Source organism: Cebidichthys violaceus, unplaced genomic scaffold (assembly GCF_023349555.1).
Source record: "Cebidichthys violaceus isolate CVI_PGR_0920_01 unplaced genomic scaffold, fCebVio1.0.p SCAF_13, whole genome shotgun sequence".
NCBI lineage: Eukaryota > Metazoa > Chordata > Actinopteri > Perciformes > Stichaeidae > Cebidichthys > Cebidichthys violaceus.
This window is the reverse complement of record NW_027176296.1, coordinates 2,652,616-2,664,559: the sequence shown is the minus strand read 5'-3', so window position 1 is coordinate 2,664,559 and position 11,944 is coordinate 2,652,616. Positions and strand designations below refer to the sequence as shown.

The 11,944-nt window shown below is 42.8% G+C and overlaps 1 protein-coding gene across 1 annotated transcript; it reads right to left on the bottom strand.

The window, feature by feature from the left end:
• Nucleotides 1-9,317: 9,317 nt before the first annotated feature.
• On the bottom strand, nucleotides 9,318-11,553 carry LOC137870587 (insulin receptor-like). Its single transcript, XM_068707991.1, has 3 exons — nucleotides 11,535-11,553; nucleotides 9,827-9,872; nucleotides 9,318-9,771 (listed from the first exon to the last, which is right to left on the bottom strand). Exons 1-3 carry the CDS (start codon nucleotides 11,551-11,553, stop codon nucleotides 9,318-9,320), a joined length of 519 nt encoding a protein of 172 aa, XP_068564092.1.
• Between the last annotated feature and the right edge of the window lie 391 nt (nucleotides 11,554-11,944).

Here is an 11,944-nt window from a genome sequence, read left to right as displayed (position 1 = left end):
CCATGTGTTAGGTGTCAGATAAGCATGAACTCCACAACCCGCACACCAACACACGGATACATTTCCAACATGTGGGAAACTCTGCTTTCCCAAGAAAGTGATGTAAAAATCTTTCATCCAACAATTTTCATCCGCTTGGTGTGGCATCTAATTTATCAAAAACAAGCACATTTTATGATCAGATTTGCTGCTTCACAGTATTCCTTATATTGTTCCATATATTAGAAATAACCATATTTGATTTATTGCAGCTTCAATCACCTTTACTATGCTTTATTACCACTGGAATTGTTTTGTTGAGCTGAAAACATGTGTCAGGTATACCTGAATGTGAGTGCTACATTTCTGTTTGCTAGGTTAAGACTGGACCGTAACAATAAATACTAGTACATAGTGCTACTGTTGATCAGACTGTGTCTTCACTATCAAGTGTGCATGATGTGTGTGTGTGTGTGTGTGTGTGTGTGTGTGTGTGTGTGTGTGTGTGTGTGTGTGTGTGTGTGTGTGTGTGTAGTGTTGATGTCATCTGATCTGGCCAAACACCTGAAAAGAATCCCCCTTCCCTCGACTAGAGGGCGGGTAGTGTTATTTTCCTCCCTCACACACAAACACTTCAATCCTTGCAGCTCTCCTCTCCTCTCGGCGGCCTGTCTTCTAATTCCTGACAAACTGATTTACAACCTGGGGTTCGCGTTTGCTGGAGGCTTTGTGAAGCGAATAATGAAATAAACATTTGCAGCACTGTCAGAGCTTGGCATTTCTGTTAAGGGTTTGCGGATCTGGAGTGCTGTGATCCATTCGTTTAACTTTTCTTTCCTTTCATTTTCCCCCGCCACATGTAAATAACACCCCTACCCCCGCTCTCTTTGCCCAACGGCCTCCCCCCAGGGCCCAGTTGTACAGCTCGGCAGTAGGAAGTGTTTCGGACAAAGGCAGGAAGTAATGAGGAAGTCCTTTCAGACAGCTCAGGCTGTAACAACCGCTTGCCTGTCAACATGCCTTCCTCTACAGCTCACACACATCAAACCACTCGTGCACAGAGGGAGTCAAACCATCACCCTCATTAGGAAGGTATAGCACATAAGTAGCGTGTATTCTTAAGAAATGCAAAAGAAGAAAGTATTATGAGATAGGGAATGACTCTCTCCTTCTTGATACTGAAAACACAGCAACAGTAGCCACACATCTTGTTCCAGCATGTTGGTATCCTCAGAAGCCCCCATCCTCTCTTCACTTATAGCCAATCCGCTGTTAGAATAGTGGGCAGCGGTGTCAGCGTGCTCCACTTAGCCTAGTGTGTATGTTTGTGCTCCACTTGGCCCTGTATGCAAGTGTGCATTTGCTGTGCATGTGTCTATCTGAAAGTGTACCGTTACAATTGCGCGTGTGTGTGTGTGTGTGTGTGTGTGTGTGTGTGTGTGTGTGTGTGTGTGTGTGTGTGTGTGTGTGTGTAGCGCAGGATGTGGGAGTGCCCGTCCATTGATGAGCTGGAGGAGAGAGGAGAGAGACTTTTCCAGATCCCCCGGGGCACTCGGCTAGCACTGCCTGCCTGCTACTGCACTCACTGCACAAATAGAGCGGGTAGAGGGAAATGCACGCACACATACACATGCACACAACTGATGCCAGCTTATCAAAGTTAATTTGGATTTGTTAACAAGGATGCAAGCTGCCAGAAAGGAAAACATAAGAGCACAATTACTAACTCTCCCTCTCCATCTGTCTGTTTCTATCCTTCCTCTCCTCGCTCTTCTCCTCCCCTCTTTCAGTTTTTGTCTCTCCCTCACACTCGTTGTCCCTTATAAGACACCAATGGTAATTCAAACACCAGTGAGTGAGCGTGTGTGTGTGTGTGTGTGTGTGTGTATGTGTGTGTGTGTGTGTGTGTGTTGATCTAAGGCAAGCCACCACGGAGAAGCTATCACAAATGGACAGCATCAAAGAGGAGCTTGTCTGTGTCTATAGCAATAAAGGAGAGAAAGATGAGAGCAGATGTTCGCATCTCTCTTCTGTGTGGAAGAGTTTATCACCATCATCACTTGTAATTCACTTTACTCAGGATTTGGAACAAAGAAGGATATTAACAACAATTCAAATACCATCATTCAAGTGTGCTCTCTACATGTTTGAATGAAGTCAAAAAGTTAAAAAAAAATTCACTTCAGGAGAGCACAATTTATTTGACTTAAAAGAGCTGCAAAATCAAGAATTTTGAATCCCAAAATTAGCAGGGCAAATAACTATTTAATAACTGGATCATAACAGCCAGACAATCATTTTGGCTCTAATAATATAGCCCCAACCCTAATGCTGATGTGAACCTATGTGTGCCAGACTCTCTCAGGTCCTACATCTCACCACATGTCCCTAAAATGGCACATGATAAAGAATACTATATATTCCTATATGTGCAGCCGGTACATGTTCCGATTTTGTTTTCCTCCCAACTGTAAAGCGAGCTTCCACTTCCAGGCAGCAGAGTTAATTCCAGTGAGGGAGAAGACAGCAAAGGATAGCGTTTCTAACTTGGTCGCCCTCTCACTGGAAAAGCATCTGTGTCAAAGTTCACATGAACTCAGGGCTCCAGAATGCGATTATTTGCTTGCCTTTCTGGAAAATGTTTTGACACGTCAGCAAAATATGGAATTACTGTATATATTTTCATTTTGTCTTTATAGTACAGCCTTTGTAACTGTTGATCACGAGAGGTAAAGAGTGCGTTTGTGCCCGTGTGATCTAAATGGGTGATTGGTATACAGGAAAAACAACAAGCCTTCCCCTCCAGATGGAGGCTTGTGAGTTGAGAGCGGTGACTCAATATATGGACAAGGTTGTTGCTTCACGCATCAAATTTAATGAAGCGTTTGACTGTGCACAAAGCCAATTCTAACTCTCGTGACAGTTGTTTCGCGTGCACATGCGGACATTTATAGTTTACAATATGTACACTATATTTATGATCTGAATATTATTTTCTGCTCTGTCTTATGGCCGCAGATAGTACTGGTTGGGTGGCATCAGCTTAGACACGTTTACAATTATGGCTGGGTTTTAAAACTAAATGAAAATTGCGTTAATATTTATTTCTCAAAGTAAGGCATTGAAAAAAACTATATATTGTTTTGGTATCGGTACCAAAACTCAGGTATTATATCAGCGTTGGTATCAAATGTCCAGTCCTGCTCAACAATGACACAAAGATCGAAATACAAGTTATTCAATAAATCTGGGACTTTTGGGTAGTTTTCATTCTCTCTAGAGTAATACTAAATTAGTAATGTAAAATTTTTGATTGTAAATGAGCCGCAACGTTTTACAGTCAGTAACATCTACGAGGATTGTTGGACTCACACAACCATGCAGACGTCCTGCAGTGGTTCTTCACTGAAGAGCCCAACTGTATTACTCCCTTTGTGTACTCCTGTTCCCTGTGTCACTGAGCACTAAATGGCCAATTAAGAACAGCAGCTTCTGGAGAACTAGTTCATTTACTTTTCATTAGAAACAACTGCAGAAACCGAACCAAAGAAATGGAGAAGAGGTCGAATGAGAAGTGAGTGGGGAAGCAGCCTGAGTGGAGACACTTTTACACCCCAATTAAGAGGCGGGGCTGGCTAAGTGTTGTTGTTTGGCTGTGGGCGCAGGCCAACAGCACGCTTCATTTAGCGCCTCCATCCTTAATACTGTCCTTTTCTTTCTCTCTTAGCCTCCTCAAGCTCGGCCACTCTGCACGAGTGAGTGAGTGAGTGTGTGTGTGTGTGTGTGTGTGTGTGTGTGTGTGTGTGTGTGTGTGTGTGTGTGTGTGTGTGTGTGTGTGTGTGTGTGTTTTTTTTGAGTGTGTGTCTCTGTCTGTACCTGGGAGCCACACTTGAAACTTGACTTGTTTGTTTTGCTCTGTTTATTTTGCTTTGCCCAACCTTCTGGCTCCTCATCTTATCCACATCCACTGTCCACTTTATTTTGCTAGCATGAGACATAAAACTGATGGAAACCGTGAATAGCAGCTGAGTATCATGTTATGATTAACAGTATAGTGATGCCGTTAAATATAAAAGGAATAGTTCAACATATAGGAAATGAGTTTTTCACTTAGTTGTATGATTCTCATAGCTGTCTGTCAGCTTACCATGAAGACTGAAAGCAGGGGAAACACAATATAATCTGTACAAAACTAAACCAAAGTGTAAAAATGACTATTTGTGGTTTTGCGAGGGGTTATGTGCGGGTGTATTTCTTGGCGGGGACCGTCGAGTTCCTGAAGTCTTTAAAATCTTTTAAATACAAAATCCCTCTTTGTGTTTTGACAGACTTTGTTCCCAGTCGGAGGACATGTTTTGGTATTTTCATGCAGATCTGTTGCCGGGACACAAATAAACCTAAACACAAACTACTGGAACAAAGATACCCACTTGATTTGACTGCTAAAGCGTCCGACAGCTCTCTCAACATAAATGTGGGCATGTGAGTATCGTTTTAAGACAGACAAAAATGCTATTATTTAATAATCCTTTGTAAAAACACAAAGTCTTCTGAACATGCTTTCAAGCTGCTTTTTTATGCTTTCATAAACTGCCGGCACAAGTTTATCACCGCTCGCAGATTACAGCTGTAGCTCCATGGAAATGAAGTTCCAGTAACTGAGAATTACATACAGTACTGTAAACACTATAAAGTTTTGTTTTCAGTTCTCCTCACGCTCTCTTTCTCTTGCTCAACCTCTCGACAGGACTCTCTGCCTCCCTCTTCCAAAAGCTGGGAAGTTGGTTGAATCTCTTTTAAAACATCCATGGGACAAAACTAAATTCCCATCCCCAGCAGAGAAGCCATGTTCATAGCTGGGGCAGTCCGACCCGTGTTCAACTCTGGTCAGAAGGAGGGTCACAAAGCCATGCCGAATGACGCATGCTGACCCATTTAGATGGACCACCAGTGCAGGTTTAACCTGTTTGACTGCGACGGTCTCAAAGTGGTACGTGTGATGTAGAGAGGGCATTTTCCCCTCTATGGCTTTTGTCACCGGAAGGTGAAGCTGTGTTTGTGTGCCTTAAAAAACAATCGCAGCAAACAACAAAGCACGTAGGCAAAGTGAACTTTGACCTGAAAAGCTTTCTCTTCTCCCTGCTCGTGTGTGTGTGTGTTTTCATGTGTGTTTTCGTGTGTGTCAGTTGTGCAAGCACAGTGCTGGCTGGTGTCTGTGAGGCTGAACACCGTGTGCCAGGCCTCGGCAACAGACAGAGCCTTATCTAAACAGGAGATCGACTGTTTGCTCCCATTCCCTCTTTCTCTCATCTGTGAATATTACCCTTACTTCCTTTCTATCTGTGCCTTTTCTCTCCCTTAACCTCTCATTTGTTAAGTCCTCGGTCGTGTGTGCTTGCTTTCCAACTAGCAATCTGCCTTTGTATTTGTCTACTATGCTTCCATCTCTCTTCTGTAAATAGAGCGCCGTCTCGTCTATACGCTCAGTCTTCTTGCTTCCTTTTTATTCATTCTCTATTCGTGTTTAATTTGAACACCATTTAAAAAGGTCCCACTGACAAAATAAACACTCACCCTTACATTAAAATGCCTTTTATTGTGAATATGAGTTCCTTTTTTTTAAATAATGGGAATAAATTAGATAAGAGATCAAATACTACATTTATCTCAAAACCAAATAAATAAGTTTAAAGACCACAAAGAGCCAGCGACAGAAAGGAACTGCTTTTAATCGCATTGACCAAACCACGGCCAACATTTTCAATATCAAAGTATGATAGCACAAACTTTATTTTTGGTCATTTTACTCATCCTGGATGCATCATGTGCATACATGTGGGTGCAGAAGTTGTATGCCACATGCCTACACATCCTGTCCCATTTAAAGCGGGTGCCAGTTATCCGTGCACGTCACTGATCTCACACCTGACAACCTTCCCCTTCTCTTCTAGAAGAGAAGCCAATCTGGTATTTCTACTCCAGTAGCAATCATGTCACCTATAAATAATAAATAATTTTCCACGGGGACATCCATGTGGGGGGTCAGCTGCAGAGAGAACCATGTGGGATGGGTAAGAATTCAAGATGCCCTGTTCTACAACACCACACAGCCTGAATAAAGCAGACTGCCAGCGTTGATCGAAATGCACTCCACTGTTTTCCGCCGGAAAAGCAAGTAACCGCCAACATTCAATCAGGCAACAAAGCCACAGTGACTGGTGACGGCTTGTAAAAGCTGGGAAAATTGCAGCCTGAATGCACTTGACGAAACCCACTACTGGGCTGACCTCGACAGCCGAGCAGCTACCTGCACAGCGTTGTAAATATACTGGAGGCACATGCACATGAAGTACATGTGTGCGTCAGATAAACACACACATACAAAACAGAGAAACCAGCACTGGGCCATGAATGTCAGATCTCATACACTCTCCAGGCTGTTTGGATTGCCAACCCGTTACTTAAGGGCCCTGCACAGTTAAACATGACTTGTCTTGGTTCTCACACACACACACATACACACGCACAGTGGTTTTCCTGCTCGTAAGGAGCATGTGTATGATCAGAGGAATGCAGGCTCTCTCTTGGCTCTTACCTAAGGCAAATGGAACCCTGTAAAAACACAACAAAAACAACCCCACAGTTTCCACTCACACATTAACTATAATTCCCTAATCTAATGCTCTGCTGCCCTACACACACACACACACACACACACACACACACACACACACACACACACGTGTATGTGTGCATCTAACTTTGTAAACTGAGTTTTCATTTACAGAAGCTCTAATTAACTATCCTACATGTTTCCTCGCACCACCACCACCCAGCACGTGTTTCAGTGTGTATCACTGCACAAGCAGGCAAACAACACATAAACTCACTGCTAATAATACTGTTACCACTGTCATAAGTGCTGCTACAGCATTTGTACTTTTAATTATATTTGTATATTATTATAATGTAGAACAACACTGATTTGAAAAAAGCATTAAAAGTCACGTCTGTCGGCTAAAAGGGTCGATGGAAATGAGGAACCGTGGTTCTCACCTCCAGTGGGGACGAGCACTCTAGCACGCACATATGAAACTCACACGAACACTCGCAGACTTTTAACAAACACATAATGTACACAAATCTGTACAGCTCATCTGTACACTCACACTGGCTCGCCGCAGGCGCAAACAGCCATTGCATCATGTTCTAGAAATGGCTCCGTCTTTGAAACACAGCTCTCGACTAAACTGGAGGCCGCCGCGTGACGCAGAGCACGGCGTCACACCCGCTCACCCCGGACATGAACGCACATGTACGACAGGTTGTTCGCCGTGCCGAGCACACACTCCTGTTAATCGGTCCACATTCTTTCTTTCTTTTTTTAATGGTTTAAAAAGAGGTTTGTCTTTGAAGTCAAATCCAGGGGCAGTAGTTATCAAACTTCTCGGAATAACACTCACTTAAAGTAGGAGGGAAAAGAAATCCTCGAGGAGAATTTATCACATTGACTGGAGCAGAGAGTGACTACGCACCAAAAAGGGAAAAAGTCGGAAATGTGGTGTAAAATCTTATTGAATGTTCAAATCAAACGCAAATTATAGGCTCAAATTACCACCACTTGCCTCAGTTAACGTATAACTCATTATAACCAGCGATGTTTTTGCACATTCGCTCTGCAATCATCTAAAATCTACTTGGAACTCTCTTAAATTCAGGGTTTTTTTCATTCATGAAAGAAGTTTTGATAACAGCTTTTATTCTTGAAGGACCTCTTTCCCTTAGGTCCCCTTCTTTGATAAAAACAGGCACAGGTCTTCACAAATATCAACGGCTTTTCTTTTTTTCTTCATTTGCTTTACATTTGAATTTTGAGCTCTTAACTAATTGTATCAAGTTTTCCAACAATCTTAAGTGTCATTGCTCCTCCTCTGTAATGCTAAAAATGGTTGTTATAACCTCACTGTTTAGACATACTGTACAACTTGTTGGAGTCAAAACACGAAAGCGATGCGTGTCTGTATGTGTAAAGACGGAGACACAAAGAGAGACATGACCTGCATTACTTTTCCAACAGTGAGACCTGGCAGAAAATCGAGGAGCCAACGTTATATGCTGGCTGCAACAGTCGATGTTAAAGTATAAACATGGCCGAGGTCGTTATGCTTTGAATGCTGGCCTTTCTGTCAGACACAGAGACAGAAGAGAAAAAAACAACACAAGCTATAATCGCCTTCAAAAAATAATAATCATTCTCTCTGTGTGTCTTACAATAGAAGCCTTTCTCTATGTTTGTGGTAGGAGAGGAAAGACCGGCCGACATACTGGCAGCTGGCTGCAGCACCGAGCAAACCCACAGCTCGTTTCTATCAAAAAGGAGAGAAAATCTGTGCAATATTTAACAAACAAGTGTACATTACTGTTTATTCCCGTCCGTCAGCTCTCTCGCTTGAACCCCCGTTCTTTACGCCATGATGCCTACCTTTGAGCTTGGTAGTTCCCGGACTCAACAATGCCGTTGAGTCATTCCACACATCAAGCAGATCCTGAGCCTATAATTACAGAACACTTGCCCACGACGCTCCAGTCAATGAATGCTAATCAGAGGGAGTCCACGACCCCTGGCTGCTGGTATCAGGAGCAGCCCTCCGCATCATAGAAATCATTACACAAACCATTTGCAATGAAAACATCAGTCGTCTCAATTGATTTCTGGGAGGAAAAAAAATCTCCAGTGCATATTATCATTATGTGTCTCAATGGACCACTTTACAATGAGCAGCGTGATGGATTCTGGAAAGGTGCTACACTATCATGTCCGCACAAAACAGTCAGTCAATATGGAGATTTTTCCAATGCTTCCTAGATAAACGTTTTTTTTCTTCCTTGTATTTGGCGAGTATCCGGCTGGTTAAAAACACCTGACACCACCTATACCAAGTATAATAAAGTCGTGGAGTCGCTTAGTTAGCTGTGGGCTACAACTTGAGGTTTTTTTTTACCCTCTATTATTTTACATTTGGACAAATTGGAACCATTAAAAGTATGCCAAATTAGCAATTGACAGTTCCTGTTTGCAATGTTCCTATGGAGGTACAGACGACTATCACTGGGTTAATTTGATACTGAAGAAAAACGTAAAAACATGATGATTCTCAGGAGAATTCTGGAGCATCTTATTTTTTATGACTTCGAAGAAGAGTTATGGATTGTTATGGACATCAGCGATAATGACATCCTCGCAAAGTGCGAATCACACTGAATGTAAATATATGAGGGGGAAAAAAAAAACCACTGAAGCTCTCCCCTGTTAAAAACCCATTAAGACACAGATACACTTACTTCTCTGGCGAGTGGTTCTGCGACCAGCATCGTCCCCTGAAGTGTCCGTTGATGGTGTTCTGTGGGCAGACGGTCTGGCCTTGGGCCGTGCCGGGACACACGTCTCCACACTCTCGGTCGTTCTTATTGGCCACGATGTAGTTGTCCTCCACCGTGTCCAGGATCTTGGACCAGTCCAGGGTGGCCAGGTAGCACAGGTCTGGATTCTTCTCGATCCTCACAGCGCCCCTCGTGATATTCATGAGGCTGTGGAGGCCCACCTCCTTCAGCTGCAGCATCTCGTAGATTACGAGAGCGTAGTTGAAGAAGAGGTTGTTTCCGCGGATCACCGTCAGGTTGGGGAAGAGATCGCTGAGGGCCTCCAGGCCGTAGACCCTGAACAGCAGCACATAGTCGGTCACCACTCGCAGCTTTGGGTAGCTGAGGCCCCGGAAGGTCCTCAGTCTTGGTCTTAAACATGAGCAGAATCTTCAGGTGGCCCTCGATGATGGTGCAGTTCTCCAACGACTGGAGGTTGGTCACATTGTTTCGGATGTCCTTACTCTGGCAGACTGGAGGGATTAAGAGGGAGGGAGATGTGAGAAACAAATATTAGCCATAATATAGAATATATATATAGAATGATTCATCCAGGAATTTACTATGGTTTTGGTAAAACACCTCTTGAGCGTTGCCCTGCCTCTCAATATGTATTACTATTTATTAGGAACACCTCCCTAGAACTAATGCAATATAATACAACAGCCCTGAAGCCCGTCATGAAAGTAATACAGTTCAGGTTTTGTTGAAAGTGTTTTAGAGAAGAATAAATTCAACTTGATGTTTTTTTCAATTAATCAACTGTTTAGTTTCTAAAATGTCTATCACAATTCCCTAAAGCTCAGGGTGACACCAATCAACTGCAAGATTATCTCAAGTAAAGCAGCAAATCCACAGAATTGAAGCTGGAATTGGGAAATGTTTGAACGTTCTCCTTGAAAAAAAGAACTGGATAATTAACAGATTTTTTGTAATAGTGGAAATTAGTGGTTATTTTTCTATTGATTGACCAATTAATGAATGGACTTAACGTTCAGCATAATAATAATAAGAGCACATCACAGTAATAATGTAGAGACATTCCTCGACTTTGGCTTACAGTAACAGGCCAAACCGTAGACTGTATATATATATAGATCATTAAATGAAGGCAAGAGTAGTCTTCGATTTGCAACAGTATCAAAACGACCGGATGTGAACATCAACCATGAAACCACTAGTGATCTGCATTAAGTGGAGCAGAGCCATTCATGAAACAGGCTCACTGAAGTCCCCTCTACAATCTGACTGGGCCGCAAGCGCTCTCTCTCTCTCTCTCTCTCTCTCTCTCTCTCTCTCTCTCTCTCTCTCTCTCTCTCTCTCTCTCTCTCTCTCTCTCTCTCTCTCTCTCTCTCTCTCTCTCTCTCTCTCCTCTCTCTCTCCTCTCTCTCTCTCTCTCTCTCTCTCTCTCTCCTCATTGGCTCCAGCATTATTTCTCCAGAGAGGAAATTACTGTATGGCACTGTCTGATCTGAATGAAGCAGACATGAAGGGGTTAACAGAAATGAAGCCTGGAAGCTAAATGCTTATCCATGCTCATTCATACTCTTTAGCTGCTGAACACTGGCACACACACAAGCCCACATTTGGACCAGCAAATGCATGCGCGCGTGCGCACACACACAAAGGAAACTTCTAAAGTGGGAGTCAAGAATGCGTCATAGTTTAAACAGGTAAAACATTGTTTCTGGTTTTGTCATTATATCAGGAAGCGATACACGTTTCCTTTGATCTTTTAAAAACAGGTTTACAAAGTTACCAAGAGGACACAGAGTGAGAAATAAGATCTGTTGCCAAAGCAGCGCAACCATTTTCCTCCAAACAAATGTCCAGTGATGGTCACACAGGTGGGGTGTTTCAGAGGGAATGTCCATGACCACTTAGTCAAAGCAAGTGTCATCTCATGTGAACAGATTTGCTGTTTAAAGTGGAAGCGTTATGATTGACAGCTTGATGGTGCGACGCGGCAGATGATGTTTGAAGAGGTTGTTAAAATGAGAGGAACATTTGCATAGATTCTGCAGTGTCAACACACCCATTTCACTCAGTGAACACACTCGTTAACTACAATGGTTAGTGGGGAGACATCCAACGCTAATTCGTATCACATGACTTTAAGCTTGCATGTACCGTACCAACCATACGACCAGCCATTACGGCCCAAAACAGATGGTTCTGGTCAATAACCAACATGCGAAAAGATTAGATGTAAATGCAATCTGGTAATGAAACGTTAAACGTGTTCCACTCAGTGAAACAAAACAGACTACTTCTCTCAGTCATTTATTTCATTACAATTTCAATACTGAGAGCAAGAAAAGACAATATGCATAATTCAACATAAAACCCAGATTAATTTGTAAAAACCAAAACAATGAAAGCGGCCTGAGTTTATGCATGTAGGGTAAAATGAGTCTCCTATCACAGAAGTCATCTAATGGGCTCCATTTAGTCTGCTGCTTTCAAATCAATGACACAGACACACCTACTAATCACACACTGCGAGGGTCTTCCATGCATCTCGGTGGTGTGAACCCCATCTGCT